This window comes from Motacilla alba, chromosome 1 (assembly GCF_015832195.1).
Source record: "Motacilla alba alba isolate MOTALB_02 chromosome 1, Motacilla_alba_V1.0_pri, whole genome shotgun sequence".
Taxonomy (NCBI): domain Eukaryota; kingdom Metazoa; phylum Chordata; class Aves; order Passeriformes; family Motacillidae; genus Motacilla; species Motacilla alba.
This window is the reverse complement of record NC_052016.1, coordinates 25,942,488-25,959,707: the sequence shown is the minus strand read 5'-3', so window position 1 is coordinate 25,959,707 and position 17,220 is coordinate 25,942,488. Positions and strand designations below refer to the sequence as shown.

Below are 17,220 nucleotides of genomic sequence, written 5' to 3'. Positions count from 1 at the left end.
AATGTGGCTGAGCAATGAGGAAGCGGTAGCATAAGGGCATAGTAGTATGTCCTGTGGCAATAATCCAAAATAAACCGAATCTGTGTCAGATATGTGATATGACATGTGGCATGTGGTATTTACTCCTGTGCAAACCCACCATAATATAACTTGGCAAGCATCAGAGATGTCAATCATTAGCACTTCATTGTTATCTTTAGAGGTGAGTGCTTCTGCAGATCTGTGACACAGACAGATCTCTCTTCTTCAAAATAGAATTGCCAATGGCATCAACATTCATGTTCTAAATGTATAAACAGATTTTGTATCCTATCGTATAGTAATAGACTCCAGACTTCACATCTGAGTTCACTAATCTGGACTGTGATCTTACATTATCTTCACAAGTCAAAACATATTGTGGAAAGAGACTGAAAGGGACCAGGAGGTGCTGACTTCTGCAAAGGAAGATTGTAATGGAGTATTGAAAGACCAAGACTCGGTGCAGTATAGATTATGAAGCCCACCTTCCAAAGCAATCTGGGACTGGTGCTTAAAGTCTTTGCTCATGTTTTAAGCATGTGTAGAGTAATTGAATTATAATTGAGAATAATTTAGACTATACAAAATTCATTCTAATCACAGGAAAATCAATATATGCTAAGATTTATTTGATTCATGCAATTACTCTGTTAAAGGCTCATTACTGTCACACACCTTTTTGTGTTTTGCTCTTTGCTTCTGCCTGCATTTCAGGTTAATCAGATTGTGTTTAGGCAGTGATAAGTATTTAGAAATATGGTGGGAAAGGCAGAGACAGATGTTTGGAAGGAGTGTTCAGTAAAAATCCAATAACAGAGAGGCTGTAATTGTGTTAATTATCTCAAATGGCACAAAGGTGTTGATAGAAGAGGAGAATAAGGTTGTTTTCTTCACAGACAGAAGCACAGGACTTAGTAATTACATAGTGCTTCTAAGGCCAGGCTAAGTTTTGGCTCTAGAGGCTTGATGAGGTTGGGCAGATTTATTTCTGTTAAGATATAACAATAAAGGGGAAGCCTTCAGGTGAGGAATCCATTTGATGTGTTGAGTGTTTGCTTAAAGAAGCTATTTTCTAGATAGTGTTTTAAAATATAAATTGTAGCACACATCATGTGTTTGATGGAGTGCACATCTACCAAAGTGGTTCACAGAGACTGTGATCAACTATCTGGCCAAGTAAGTGGTTGGACACTTGGGCTCAGAGGGCAGTAGGTAGTGCATCATACACTACCTAAAGTGGGTAACAAGTGGAGCACCATAGTTGGTTATCTTAGGACCTACTGGTTTAACATCTTTGACACAAATTTGGATAATTACTTGATACTCTTCAGGCCAGGGATGCCCTCACCACACTGGAGGAATGGGCTGACGGACGTAATTAAATTCAACAAGTACAACTGCAAAGTCCTGTATCTGTTTGGGAGTAACCCCTGCAGTGATACAGGCTGGGGACTGACTGGTTGGGACCAGCCCTGGTGAAAAGCAGTGGGGCATCTTGGTGGGCAGAAGGCTGCACAGGAGCCAGCAGTGGGTCCTGGCAGCAAGGCAGGTCAGCAGTGTCTAGAGCTGTATGAACAGGAGCATGGCCATGAGATTGAGGGAAGTAATTTCTCCCCACTACTCACCACTTGGTGAATTACATAGCTAGGCAGCATGCAGTGTTGGTCTCTCATCCCACCCTCAAATTCAGGACAGACAAAAATAAACTGGAGCAAGTCTAGAGAAGGGCAACCAAGAAGGTCAGGGACTTGCTCAGTCAGGACAAGGGAACCTAACAGCTGCCCTTATGGTGTTTCCCAAGAGGTGGCCAAGAACATGGAGCTAGGCTCCTCACATTGCTGTGTGGGGGGAGTGTGAGAAAAAAACAGGCATGAGCTAAAACAAAAGAGGTTTAGACTGGTTATAAGGGAAAAATGTTTTTCCCCTATGTGATGGTACCAGGAGCCTAGTGACACTCTGCAGAGTCCTTCCTTGGAGTCAGTCAAAACCTGACGGTTAAAAAATAGTTTTAAAAGGGAAAATAAGCCCTAAATAAAATAATACAAAGTCTTGGTAACAGGAGGAGTTGCACTGTTGGAAACCTGGAATGGTGTTGGTTCTTCATGTGGCAGGTTATGATAATGTTATCAAAACGGCAGAACTGAGTGTAGCAGGTTGTTTGCACTACAAAGGGAAAAATAAGATAAGTCAATACTTAATAGAGAAATTAAATAAATGGATTTTTTTTATTTCACTCCATGTTGTACAGAATTTTGGTGAAATACACTGCCTGTAAGAAAAGACGAGTCACTGTCTGAAATTATGAGTGTCAAATGAGTGAGTGCTGAAAGAGTTTGAACTCTGTAAAACATGTCACAAGAACATTCTGTCCACTCCTTTCACTGAATTTCTTCTTTTCCCTTTGTCTCAGATCCCATTAATTTGGAAATCTGGAAATCAGTTTGGGATAAGGACACTAGAATGCCCTGTCTTTGTCTTTTATGCTATGAAATGAATATGTTTTACATTTGACTAATAGACTAATGTATGAACCGTGTATTTTTGATAGCGTGAGAGCTCAAAATCAGAATGGAATATTGGAAAAAAAATAATTACAGACTTCTAGAAAGTAGAGTTACGATTTTCTTTTTTCTTCTATAAACAGCACATCTAAAAGAATGTTCTTTGGCATCTCTTTTCTCCTGAAGGCCTTTAGAGGAGATCCCATGATATTTGCAAGAAAAAGAGTCCAATAATTGAGTCACCCATGAGAAAATGAAAATTATAATTAACATTTATATAGCATATTTTTTGGAAAAGACACTTCACAAATAATTGAAAAGCATTGCTGAAATATACAGTATCAGCCAGAAATTTTCTGAGAGAAAACAGATCAAGTGTACTGTGAGTAGGTCCTTACTCTTGGAGAGCTCCACATGGCATTATTGTGCTTTTCAAAGTTAAGACAGGATTTTGTTTGTTAATGTTATTCTTTGCACAATCTTTCTGCTTTAAATTAGAACAGCAAGAAGTTGAGGCACCTTGGCTTTTGCTTGTCAAAATAATCAGGAATGATAGGTCAATTGGGACTGAGCCCAAATCTCAACCAAACCATATTCATATTTGGAAACAAAATGTAAAATCTTGTCTCCTGCTCTTCTTCCTCCCATCCCCTCAATTTTTCTTTTTCTTCCCATGCTTTTGTTTTTGTTGTACTTGCTGGTCTGGGAACTATTAAAAGAAGACTGCTTTGCCCCCAGATGTGCTGTGATACTGTCTTGTTGGAATCTCAGTTTCTGAGATCTTACCCACAGAGAACCAGTTGAGGTAAGCAAGTAAACTTTTGAATACTTGACTTTGTTACTTCAACATTAGTTTGGTGCTGAAAAGGAGTCACTAGAGGATCAGAGGTTCTGTCTTTTCCTGTTTGATCTGAGACTTTTCATTCCTGCACTTAGCTCAATATTCTTGCCTTTTATGTTAAAGGTGTAACACAAAACTGTCATTAACTGAATCTTCTTTGTTTAATATTTTCCTTCTGAGGAGTCAAAGGATGGGTAACATACTTCCAGGCCTGTGTGAATGAGAGAAACCTGGGAATGTGCTAGGTTTGATAACTTCGTGAATACAAATCAGATTCTCTGTTTCAATGGAGGAGAGAATTGGACACCTGAGGAGGTAAATTGGAGGAGAAATTGGATACCTGAACAGTATTATGAAAGCATCCAGCAGCGCAGAATAGTATTTGAAGTCCCAGGAACTCCCTTATGTTCCCTTGTTTAGTTTTGCATTGTGGTAGTCAACATTCACTGAAATGGCAGGAGGATTTCGGAGAGAGGAAAGCAGAAGCTGATTTTTTTTCTTTTTTCATTTTTCATGTAGCAGAGGTTTCCTAGAAAAGGTTAGTCCTGAAAGAAAAGAAGTGGACAAAGTCAGTGATTATCTATTTATCATCTATGGATGGTGCAGATGAGGGGGCCATATTAGAATATTAAAAGAGGCTATTATATAACTGATCCTTATACTCCTGACGTATATTTAATGGAAAGTTACTCTTGCATTTGCTTATACCAAAATTGTCCCTGACAAAGCATACCCTTTAAAAGACAGAAGAAAATACATCTTGACATGGGTTTTTGAACTCTGGGCTGGGAAGAGCTGTGTTCTGCAGGGATCAGAGGAAAAGGATTCTGCATAGTCTGCCAGGGTCTCAAGGGGAAGGCTAAATATCTATATGAAACACCTAAGCAGAGAAGACATGGTTGGATAATGCACCAAGGAGGAAGAAGTAAGATATAAGTGGCAGCAGAGAAGCAAGTAGTTGTGAAAAGAGGGGTGGGACCATATTTATCTATGAGAGAGGTTGTGAGGTAGGCAAGTAATTAATCTGTTTGTTTCACTAAGATTTCTCTGAGTAGAAGTTGGCTTTTGTGCCTTTTTTTGGAGGTGTTGTGTAATTTTTTGAAGGAAAGTGAATTTGCCATAAGACAAATAGGAGAGTCCAGTTTACCCTAATACAAAGACAGCTCTGTGTGATGATGGAGCAATTTTTCCCATTACTCCTCCCAAGAGACAGTTACATCAAATGACTGATTTTTTATTTTTTAATTTTGAAGAGAAAAAATAGAATATGGTTTCTGGAGCATTTTTGAAAATAGTACTTCTACTTAAAAAACAATAAGAATGGCATGTTTACTCTCTGTTTCCATCTTTCTGCCATTTAACACTTTTGGTGTGGTGTTTTGGGAGACCCCTGTCTAACTGTACAGCCTTTCAAACATCTTTTCATCTCATTCAAATTGTACCTGTCTCATTTACCTGTTCAGAGTGTTCATATTCAAGATCTGAATCCTCCTAAAGATCCTTCAGGTAATAGTGTTTGGGGATTTTTTGGGATCTATCTCAAATATTTACTTTCAAGTTGCTCTTCCCAGACTTGAGTTAGTGAATAATAAAAACGTTTCCTTATGTTCAAATTCAGACAGTATGATGAGTCTGGAACACATTCCCATATTCCAGCTGTTTTTGTTATAGCTGTGTGCTGTCCATATTGATTAGAAGAGCTTGAAATTCCTCAGGTTTGTCTCTAAGACAATGACTGCTGGTTTATTTTGTGAAGTTCTTGAATTATGGCAAACACAGAGTCTTTTTAAATACATAATTAATCTGATCTTTGAGAAATGTTCCCATATGCTTCAAGATATTACTTTTTTATTTTCAACTGAAACCTGGGTTTCTAACCCAGGTACAAGCTCTGTGATTTTCCCTCCTTATAAACACTATGGCAGCAGAAAAACGTCAGGTCCAGTCCAGCAGGGAGTGGAAGCAGACTAAGCCTATTGAAGAACTTCACATATTGTAAGCAAGAGGTATGTTTAGGTTTGGTTGTTGATGGTTCCTTTGGGTTTGATTTTGGTTAGATTTTTTTCTGTTATTTTTTTCTCTTGAGGACTGTTTTGGGTTTTCTTTGTTTCTTGGGTTGTTCCTTGTTTGGTTTTGGGTTTTTATTTTGAGGGAGAGAGAGAGAGAGCTATCACTACTTAGTTGAATAGATTTAATCTCTTTGGAAACTCTTCCAGATACTAAAACTAAATTTTTCCTTTTCTTCTGCTTTACCCTTTCCTTCCCATCTTCTCACTTGTGAGTGGAACCAAATGCTGTGCTTACTTGGCTCATTGTAAACATGGAATGCAACAGCTTTTAATGGAAAAACGGAACTTCTTTTCTATCTAAAGTTATGTAACTGGTGAGAAGATCACCCTGGAATGAGAAGTGTTGCTTTATTCCTTTCAATGTGTGTTGTGCCCATTAACTCACCAGACACTTATGAAAGGGAAAATTATAAAGTATTTTTAAATTGCCAACACTAGATAAAAGTGAAAAAATGACATTTTGATTTTTCAAGTCCAGTTCTTTTGCTGAATAAATATTTACAATATCTGTTTATAATGTCATGTCAAATTAAACTAGTATTTATTTTGCCTGGATGAAAGCCACAAGTAGCCTGAATTAACCTTAAGAAAAATGTTGAGATTGCAGAAATACTGAGGTCAATGTAGCAAACAGTTCTCTGAGTACTGCAAAGGCTGTTTTTGCTGTTTAAGTCCAGCTCTCTCAGATCAGTTTTCCATTAATAGAAAGGTTGATATTCATGATTTTATTTTCATGAAATATAAGTAATAAAATGGTAATGTCTTGCACTTTGTGGTGGAAAAGATCTTGTAACAAACCCCAGAAGATTATTGCAGGGGGAGCCTGATAATATTTTTTTATGCTAATTCTCGTTTTGCAGTGGGAGTGAATGATGTCATCCTGTCTCCTCCCACTGTGTAAACTAAGCTCGTGTCAAAGTGTTGCTGCCTCTTGTCACAGAGAGAACGGTTCACTTAAATGCAGCTGCAGTACTTCTGTGAGATACCTGTCAGAGCCATTCCCAGTGCGAGGTTGGGTTTGTGACCATGATGTCAAGATTTGTCTGTCTTCTTTTCTGTGGATATATTGCACTAAACCTGGGAAATACTCAGAAATTGCCAAGAGGCAAGTAGCTATGAACAACTTTCTGGGGATTTGTTTGTTTTTCTGTTGTGGGACTTCGGGGTTTTTAAAGCCTGTGTTTTGTTATGGAAATTTGCTTTCAACATGTTAGAAATGCTTAAGGGTAATAGACAAGATGAAAGAAGGTCAGGGAAAAGGGCAAATCCAGGTATAACAGCAACCTTAAAGCTCTTGAATAAAATAAGCTCAAAAGTTTTCATGGTATCTTGTGACTCTAGTGAGAATTATCATTACAAAGTTACTGTATTTAATGATTTTGTAGTGATTTGGACAGCAGTGTGCCGGTCTGTGGTTTAATATCTTAAAGACAATGTGACTTGGAGGCACCCTGTGTCGCTGGTGGAAGATTTCGGTTCCTTCTTTGAAAGAACTTGTATACTTTCCCTTTATACCTGTCCTAAACAGTTCAGTAGGAATTGATTAGTGTTGGTCAGGTTGCATGCATTTTGAGGGAGAGAAATATGATTTATTAAAATTTATACAAGTAAAAACCCTCCAAACCTGTGTGAATATTTTTTTAACCACTCCTTTCTCCCAGAGTCTGGAAGTACAGTAGATTTGCAAAGCTGGCAGTGATCTCTTCTTCTCCTTGGTTATATGACACACGTAACATTGGCATTTTAATAGTATTTTATTGCTCACTACAGGAAGACCAGTCATAGCATAAAATTAAAAGAATATTTCTCTATCTGGATGGTAAAACACTTCGTAGTGCCTTGGCATTAAAGCAGCAATTTCACAACTGTTTCTGTACTGCACATATTGCTCTCACTTTGTGGCAGTGCTTGCTGAGCCCACTGTGCTTTGTAATGCATTTTACATCTGTGTTCTCCTGCAGCCACCGGCATTTAGAAGAACCTGTGATTTAGTTATGAGAGTGTTTATTAATAAATAAGCACTTTGAGGGCTTCCTAGGAGATCCTCTTTCATAGAAGGGAAACCTAAAGGTATTTTGAGGAGTTGAGGTGATTTTGCATCCCCACCTCTCTTTAAGATACCTTTTTTATTTTTTCCAGAATTTCATTATTTTTCTTTCTTTCCTGTGATGATGTTCTTTTGAAATTATCTTTCTTTTAATCTCATCTTCTGGAGCCAATGTGGAGTTTTTTGCATACTGGTAATGTGGAACAGTGTGTAGTCTGCAAGTAACAGATGTGCAGTTCAAGTCCAGCTAACTCTAAGAATTTAGTTTGGTCAAAAAAGGACTTAAGAGAGGATTATGTTGACCAGACAGAAATCTTGTATGTATTGCCTGGACTGAGGGAAGGAACTTTTTCAGTGCTTGTCTTTTTAAAGGATTTCACTGGACTTTCTGCTCACTACTGTAGAATAGTGGCTCTAAGTTTATGCTAACTGTGAAATTCAGACAAAGCTTCTAATCCACTGCAAGATTAACTCTGGCATGCATTTTTTCTGTCCTAAAATAACATTGCAGAAATGAAGTTCTGTTTGCCAAATGCATAAAACTGCAGGTGGAAACTTCATTTCTTTTCAGTGAAATAACGTTTTTAAGATTCTCCCATTGCAGTGGGGAAACATCAGTCTAATTCTTTTGTTTGTAGCTGCCTCTCCAGTTACTATTTTCAAATAATTGCATTGAAAAAGCAAGTGCATTAGTACTTAGCTGCTATCCAGAAATGTTCAAAGGATTGTCTTCTACAGCATTGTCTTGTTTGATAGGGACTACAGGCTTTTCTCGTAAGCAAAGAGAATATGTTGATCTTAAAGTGTTTTAAAAATGAAAATATGTACTGGTAATATTCTGTTTTAAGAGGGCTTCTCTGCTTTGCTCTGCAAGCTTAAATTCCAGTGAACTCCTGGGCTCTTTAAGTCCCAAAGTATGTAACTGAGGTTTCAGAGTCACTCTTGCTCTCTGGGGAACAGTGGAATCAAGTTCATAACATGAAGGAGAGCAATCTAGCCAAACTCAAACCGCCTTTCTGGTGGTGCAGGTACTTGTGGGGACAGGTTATCATAGTCAATCTTGCCCTTCTTGCCAGCACTTTGCAATTCTAGTGCTCAAATCTTCTCTCCCAGAGGTGAAACACATTGACCCCATGTCTTATGGACTGGGATTTCCTTTCACTGGTACCAGGTGGAAGGAACATCTTGCCTCCTGCAGCTGCAAAGGAACAGAGCCAGTACAGTGACTTCCAGAGCTGTTTGAGAGACTGTGTGCAAATGTGCTGGTTAGGAGGCTGGAACACAAATTGCTCCCTTTTCCCATATATTTTTGTACTTTCACCTCCACACGTGTGTGTTTTTACTAGGATGAAAAAGAAAATAGTATTGCTGTTCTCAAAAGTGGTTTTTAATTAATGAATTCTTTCATTGTTTTGACCTCAAAGATTAAGGTATTGTTGGAGGAATAATAATGATAAGTAAAGAATATCATTGGGAAAGGAAGTCTGGTGGGTAGTGTGTTTTAGTATGAAGGCAGTGGTTTTTTTACAATTATGTTTGTGTTTCATCTGGGGGATCAGCTGCTAAGAAAATTCTGCAGTCAGTGCCTTTGGATACTGAGTGAGGGATCATGGAACATCAGAGTGAGAGATGGTGGTACCATTACAGATGACATTTCATCCAGTATTTCAGTAGCTGTCTGTTCAACTTTGTCTAGCCTCTAAAGTTTTCTTCTAATTAGAATTTTTCTACTTGTTTTTGTCTCTCTCATGATGCCATTATGCCAGTGCCACCCAACATTTATGATTCTTAAGTTCAACAATGTTGTGCTTTATTGATGGATGGAAACATGCTCTAATTTTTATGGTTCTGCATAACAGAAAAGTTCCATTCTTAAAGAGCTCAGTGTTGTCTCTCTAGAAAGGAATTAAGAACAGACAAAAAGACTTGTCTTTAGAGAATGAATTGGTAAGCAGATCATCCCGGATCTGAGACAGAGATGAGAAAACAAAGCCACAGAATCCAGAACAAACAAGTTACAGGATGTAATCCCCAAGATTGTACTGCATAATAAACCTTGTTTCACTGTCATCTTTCCAGTTGGAGCGAATATAATTGTTGAAGGAACAACTGAAGAATAAGTCCTTAGTGTTTGGTAAAACAGCATTTCATGTTTTTGATTTTGTCACTTGACTTTCCAGTTACAGCACAGAGGCTCTAGAATCTCTGTTTCTGATAGCTTTTGACTATCTTCATGTTCTGTTTTACTTTATTGTGGCTGAAATGGATTTGGGGTTGATTCCTTCTTATAAAATTTCAGTTTTAGGAAGTTATTTAAAAAAAAGAGAGTCTCAATGTTTTTTCTGGTTTTTTTTTTAATTTGTTTTAGGTTTTGGGGTTTTTTGTTTGTTTGGTTTGGTTTTTTGTGGGTTTTTTTGTTTGGGTTTTTTTTTGTTTTGGGTTTTTTGGGGGTTTTTTTGGGGGGGTTTTTTGTTTGTTTGTTTGTTTTTTCCCAGGGGATTCTTTGACATATTTCTGACCACTGTGGTTTTCCTACTATTTGAATTAGTCATCAGGTACAGTGGAATTCAGGTCCATCCTGGTTCTGCTTTCCAGGACTGAGGCCTGTTCTACTCTGCTGTCCATGAAGGGCTCAGGAAACTCTAATTCGGCTTTCTCCTGGTTGCTGTGTTCTTAGGGAAAAAGAATATGGACTTGACATTTCTTATGGAACCATGTGAAAAAGCCTGGTTTACAGACTCCTGTAGGGAAAACCAGATCCAAAACTTCCTTGTTTCTAAGGTTGTCAGCAGTGGGGTTAAGAGGGGAAAATAATTGTTTTGCACTGAGGATTTGTTTCTTTGTTTGGAAGTACTGAGTGTGTTTGGTCTGATATTGTTGATAGCTACTAGCTAATATTTGTACTTAAGGTAATTATAACTGACATCTCTTTTAGAGTGAATGCTGTATTTACAGTAGACTCCCAAACTTTGACATTTGAGAAAAGGAGTAGACTAATTTTATTCCCAGCTAAGTTTGCTGGCTGTGCTATGTTACGTAATACATCTTACTAAGCAGAGCATGTGTTTTCATTTACTAGTGTCAAACAGTTAAAACAATGTAGAGTTATTTCAATGTATCACAGTTATTATATTGCAACAGCCAAACTCTAAACTTTTGTGCTGCCCTCTCCCTTCCTGCCAGAATTACCCCTTTGGTAGCTGTAGGGTGGCAGGGCAAAAACTGTGAGACGGGGAGAAGTCACCTGGCAGTTGTGGGGTTTTGAGCATGCAATGAAGCTGGCGTATCAAAATATCACAAAAGGATTGAAAAGACATGTGGTTTATATGTTACTGTTCCCGTGGTTTATAAAACATCTTTCTGGGAACTATTTTTCAAAATGTACAATGCATTAACCTTTAAAAAACGTTCTTGTGAAGAAGAGCCAGTTTGAACTAAATTATTTAACTTCATTTTTTTTGTTGTGTCTGGAAAAAGAAGTGCAAAATTAGTTTGGTTTTTCTTGTAAAATATTTTTCTTATGCTTAATGACACATAAGTGACAAGTCCAACAGGAGATTTAAAAGGTATCCTTTATATGGTATAACAGAGTGACAAGGGTTTTCAGTCACTAGATATGTCATGGCAAACTTGGCCGATTCTTGCTGTAAGTGAAAACAGCCCATAAGAATGTAACAATTATAGCAGTTCATTTAATCAAAGTTATCTTATCATGCAGACAGTTGTGTCCCAGGCTTGCACATAAACATATCAAAACTCAGTACTGAGTGTCAGGCTTCTGAGTTCAAAGATAATCTGTAATACCAGAATTCCATTTTTGTATTGGCACATGCGGTGGTGCAACATTGTGATGATACATATGGGTGGATTCTGCCAGAATTAAATTCCACTGCATATGAATGCCTCCAAAATGATCTCACTGCTGGGTAATCTATATAACCTTCCACCTCTTCATTTTAATTTTTGTGTTCCCAAGTATCTCTTTTTGAACCTTATTTTTCAGCAGTCCTTCATATAATCTTTGGCTCTAGCTGTTCCAGAAGGACAAGCTACATAATTCACTTGAGGGGAGAGCTGTAGGCTAAATCCTGCTGCTGCTGTGGGGCCAGACCTACTGGATGGTGTAGTCTGTGTATCTGCTGACTGATGATACAGTGAATGGATAATGGGCTTGAGCCTTCTTTGGACCTTTTGGACTCACCAGGTGAGTCCAGAAGTTTCCACCATGCACAGTGCATGTGGAAACAAAAACCTCTGTCTGCTTCAGGGGGAAAAGGTAGCTAGCAGTGACCTGCCATAGTCAGAACTGTTCATGCAGCTCCTAGTGGATTTATTTTCCTTGGGGGAATTCAAGTGTAGACTTGAAATTGTTTGTGAGCAAGGCAGATTTGTTGCTGTGGAGCGTTCTTGACTACTGCCTTTTACAGAAGACAGTTGGAGTACTACTCACTGGCATGGTGGATCTTGGAGAGAGCAGAAGCAGGTATTTGTGTTCTGGACAGCCTGCAGCCTAAAATAGGTGCCATTAGCATAACAGCCCAGTCTGCAATGTCTTCCCAAGTGGAAAAGGGCAGCTGGAAACCGTCCAGATCCTACTCAGACTTGCTTGACAGGCCTTAGTTCAAATGGTCTTGGTTAAAAATTGTTTTTCTACAATACAGGATAACATGTATGTAATGCTAGTTTGCATTGTGAGATACATATTTGCTTGTTATCCTGTGAGACTGGTGGTTGTGAAGATGACTACTGGCAGCATCAAGAATGAAACTATTGTGTGGACAAGGCCTGGGCCAATTTTTCCAGTACTGCCATCCCTCAAAACATAACAATCATGTGCCGTTTTACTCTGGCTATATCAACTCTAAACCTCCTCACTTGAGCAAACCAGTGTGTGTCATATCAAGGGGAAGAAAAAACAGGTCAAGTTTTGAACCCATAAGTGAATTTCTAGTGTTCATGAAGTTGTGATTGTAGTTATGGTCACCAGAATTAAATGCTTTTGCATTTTCACTGCTTCATCAAAGTTATGTCATCAGAGTGTGCAGGTATCCAGGCAAGGTTATGGAAGGAGGGTTGCATTAATGATATCAACAGAGTCTTCACCCATTCAGAGCTGCTGAATAAAATGGAAGTAAAGAGTTGAGGCTCTAGCTATGAAGATTCTAGGCCTAAAGGCAAGGAGGTAGGGAATGCACTTCTATAAGAGGAAAACTACTTTCCTCCCAGTCTGGAGAGGAGCTTTACTGCACTTCCTCAGAGATTGGTATAACATGTGTTCTCTAAAATGCTGAGAGTTGTTGCTGAGGTTCATCACTTTGCAATAATTTAGTAATATTTACAGCATCTTCTGGAAGAAAAATAAACGAGGCAAGTGAATCCATAATTTTTCTTAGGCTAATTGTAGCCATGGCTCTTATATAAATACTGTTTACCTTGAACAAACATGTCATCAGAGCTCCATGTGAATAAATACACTTTGATAAAACCCAGCTTAATGATGTGCCTAAACCTCCGCATGTGATTTGATTTTTATTTATTTTGTGTGTGTATGGGGTGTGCTAACACTAGGGTGTCACTGCATGTACTTAAAAAGAAATTGTAATTCTATACTCTTTCTCAAGCTGAAGAGTTGATGGCAAAATGGATTCTCAAAGTATGAGGAAATTATTTTTTAGGGCTATCCTGGCATTTTAATATAGTTCTAAGGTTTTGCATTATTCTTAAAATCTGCTCAGGAATAGCACGATTCAATAGAGTGGGAAAAGATTTGTTCCAATCACCTGTTTATGAATCTATAAATGGCCACAGAATGCTTGATATGAGTTTACATAATTAATACTTTGGGAACCTGGCCAATTTTAAAGGACTGAGAGTGTATGTGGGATAACATTATTTTTAAACTCATATTTGGAAAAGCCTTTTCTTCTTTTGTCAGCTGCTTTCAATATCTACTTTATATTAATTATTCACTTTAATTTTTCCTTCTGTGATGGAAATGTCTGGAGTAATTTTAGAACACATAAAATTGTGGTTGGTTCAAAAATACAAATATGTATGCTAATGTCCCAGAAGATCGTTTTCTGACTTCAAAGTTAAAACATTTTCTGGCAATTCAGATTACCTCAGTAGCACAGTTCAAGCCTACACATGAAAAAGAAAAATGCACACTGAGTATTACAATACTTTCAGACTTTATTGCTTATCACTGTTCTTTTGAAATCTCAGTGTCATGAACAAACATGCACTGAAAACAAAGGCATGGGCGCAATAGTCTGAAAGTTGATAAGAAATTGAGCTTTGGGATACAAATAATAGAAATAAAACTCTGCTGTCTGACCTGAACGTTTTGGCAGAGTTCCAATCTGTGGCTCACGCAAACACTGAAGTAGTTGGATTATATGGCAGGGCAGAGTTTTTATTTATAGCACAGTGTGCAGCTTGTTTCACAGTCAGGGAAGTGGCTGCAGTCATGAGCCATGAATTCCCTTAGTTTGATGAAGAGCTGACTCAGGTAAAAGTGGTGCGGTTTCATATTCAGCTTGAATCAATAGGTCTTCTTCTGTCACAGAGCTAATTAAGAGACATTTACTGTGTGAACACGACTATGAAATTGCTCCACAGTGACAGCTCATCATCTGCTATCTTACAGATGAGCACCAGCTTTTAGCTATGATCTGACAAGCACCAATACTCATCTCTTCAGCAATCCTTCCTGCTTTTTGGTTTAGTTCCAAGGTACACAGAAACTGGCAATTCTAATAGAAATGTCTTCTTGCTTGTGTTGGTTATTAGGTGCTCCTTAGTTGCTGATATATCTGATGTAACTCAGTTGGCCTTATGGAGTAGGAGGTAATTTATGTCCTTTGTTAATCAAGTCTGTATAAACATAAATAAGAAATTTTTTTTGCAGAAGATTAAAATACTAATTATGCAATTAATTTCAGCTGAAGAACTTCTTTTGAATTGTTGGCAGATTTAGGGATTTTTGCTCCAACGGAAAATCTGTACTCACCTTGCACACAAGTAACCAAGTTATGAGTGTGATTTCACACAGACTCTCTAGTACACTGGGGCATACACGTGCACACAAAAAGGCAATGGGATCTTGCTCATTTGCTTTTGGTAAAAGCATTACATAAAAAATTACCTTTTTTATCTTTCACACTTTCATCAATCCCCTGTACTCTCACAATTTTGGTAACGTGATCAAATAGCAGTTGATAAAAGCATTAGTATGTTGTTAATGTACAGCCATGAATTCTTAGAAAGCAGCTTCTCAGTAATGTAACAGATGTTTATTGTGTTCCCTTTCCACTCAGAAATACTTACAGCAATTAGCAAGGGAGATAATATGCTATTATTATACTTATTTGAAGGCAATGTGAGATTGCTCATAGTATTAAGAATGTAGAAAAGTTACATATAGGGAATAAATAATATAGGGAATAAATAATATCATTTATTCCCTGTTGAAACTTCAGACATTGTGAATAATTTTTTCCATGACATGGCCCTTCTGGGTTTTTTTTTTAATAATTTATTTCTGTATTATTAAAACACTTGTCATAAAAACTGGCACAGGGAAGACATCTCATGTAAAAACTTTGAAGTTGTGAAGCATTATTTATGTGCTTAATACACTCTTAAGTCAGAGAGCATTCCTTGGGAATTAATGTAATCTACTGCACACTGGGTTACAAGATCATAATGAGAGAGACATAGCTTCCTACATACCATAAATTCTCCAAGAGCATTTGGATAAATGCCTGAGAGAAGTACAAGTAAAAGTGCAAAGTCAGGCCTACAAAGATTGCTTAGCTGATGGTGTGCATAGATGTACATGCCCCTCTCCCACCCCAAAGTTTTCATAAGCCTTCCTTTTGTGTAGCTGATAATATTCTTTATTGGCATTTTTCTTTCAATGAAACACCGTCTGGAGAATTTATTTAAAAAAATAATGTAGACATAAGAAGATAGATTGGAAAGAGAGATTACTTCCTGCAGCTTTCTTTCATCTCTGTAGATAAAAGGCAACATGATGAAAATAGAGCAGGTGATGTAACAGATAAAGAATTTGGAAATATAGTCAGAGAACATGAACTCTATGCCATGTCATGGGTAGGAAGGGAAGTATGTGGGAGAAAAGATGAAACACCTTCATTATCAAAAATAAGGATTTATCTTATCTTAGTACTCCGTTAATCATAGACATAGCTTTTATTTTGCATGTTGTATACTTACTAGGCTTGGTATCCATTATTTTCTGCTATCCACTGATTTAGTGGATGGCAGATTTAGTGGAAGCATTTACTTCATATTTTAATTTTCTTAAGATGAGTTAACAATGCCTCTGCTTCACAATGTGTTCATAAAGCTGAATTTCTGACAAATTTAGGAATTCAATAATACATTATAAACTTATGAAGTATTTATTAGTACTTTTAAAATTAAAGATGTACTCGTAATTCATTGCTTCTTTTCTCCAGATGTGTTTGAACTGTAGAATATTTCCTTTGATCTCTGCAAACTCAAAATGTGGATCAATATAGAAAAAGATTAAAAAGATCACTTCTGATTTTTCTTAATCTGTTGGGGTTTTTGTTGGGTTTATTTTAGAGTAGTAGTAAGAAGCCAGGTCATCAGTCCTGAGATCTGTCTCATCTAATGGTGCAAGATGAGATACATTTTCCAGCTGGGAAAACTATGTGCAGTTGGAATCAATCCTTATAGGACTGGGCTGTATCCAGCAAGTGTCATAGACATGTGTGAGAACGTTCAGTTTGGAGACCAGGAATATAAGGGAAACCACTTTCTTTTGACTGCTTTTTTGGAAACATAGGGCAATTTTAAAAAATTTATATTTTGTTTGTTTGTTTGTGCCTACAGCTTTCTAAACCAAAGGAAAGTGACTGGCTAAGAGCTTTGTTGACAGACTTGACTCCATTGACTAGCCCAAATCATGGTTGTCCAAGCACAATAGAATTTAATATTTCAGTACTGCTTTTGTTACTGACAGAGTTTTCTTACTCTTTCTGAGTTTAGCATTTGATACACAACACCGCCCAGGAATTCTTACGTGTGCTTCAGATATTTAATTGCTTTATCATCTGTCCAGTTCTTAAAAATGGGGAATCTATTCCAAAGTTAACACAGAATATTGCAAGCACCTTTGCCAAATGCCAATTCAGAGCTATTTATCCTTGCTCTATTTGAAGTCCTGTTTGTCTTGGGTGTTATTTGGAGCAGACAACGCAGGTATTTTGTGTGATCATATGCGGGTTGCAATACTGGAAGTGGAAAACCATTGTGACTTCAGAAAAAGGATAATCCCATTCCATTTCCATATTTTTGCATATTACTTTAACGATTCTTGGTTCAATTATACCCAGCATGGGGGGGGGGGGGGGGGGGTGGGATTTATAAACAGTATGTCACCTATTTCTGAATGGGTATCAGCATCTAGTGTGTTTTCCTTCAATTCCAAAGCAGGTCATTACGGACAACTCATCTGCTTTTATTCTTTTTCACAACCCAAGTTCTTTCCCCAGTGTACACAAAGCACAAAACATTCTCCCTCACTGAAATGAGTATAGGAATTACAGTGGATGTTGCTCAAGAACCAGAAAGAGCTTCTTAAGCAATATGAAAGAGGTATCAAAAGGGACTTTGGACTTTTAACTACTGACTGCTATTCTTTGAGCCCAGTTTTCCATCTCCCCTGTAATGTAGGCATCCAGTCCG

At 37.6% G+C, this 17,220-nt stretch overlaps 1 protein-coding gene across 28 annotated transcripts in view; it reads left to right on the top strand.

Moving 5' to 3' along the window:
- Positions 1–6,350: 6,350 nt before the first annotated feature.
- The window catches only part of LOC119698358 (ABI family member 3 binding protein), a 136,719-nt gene continuing 125,849 nt past the window's right edge, over positions 6,351–17,220 (top strand). For all 28 annotated transcript variants that reach the window (XM_038132366.1, XM_038132042.1, XM_038131342.1 and 25 more), the window contains exon 1: positions 6,351–6,537. In XM_038132366.1, the coding sequence (XP_037988294.1) occupies positions 6,459–6,537 (79 nt within the window). In that variant the 5' untranslated portion in view covers positions 6,351–6,458. The remainder of the gene's footprint in view (positions 6,538–17,220) is intronic.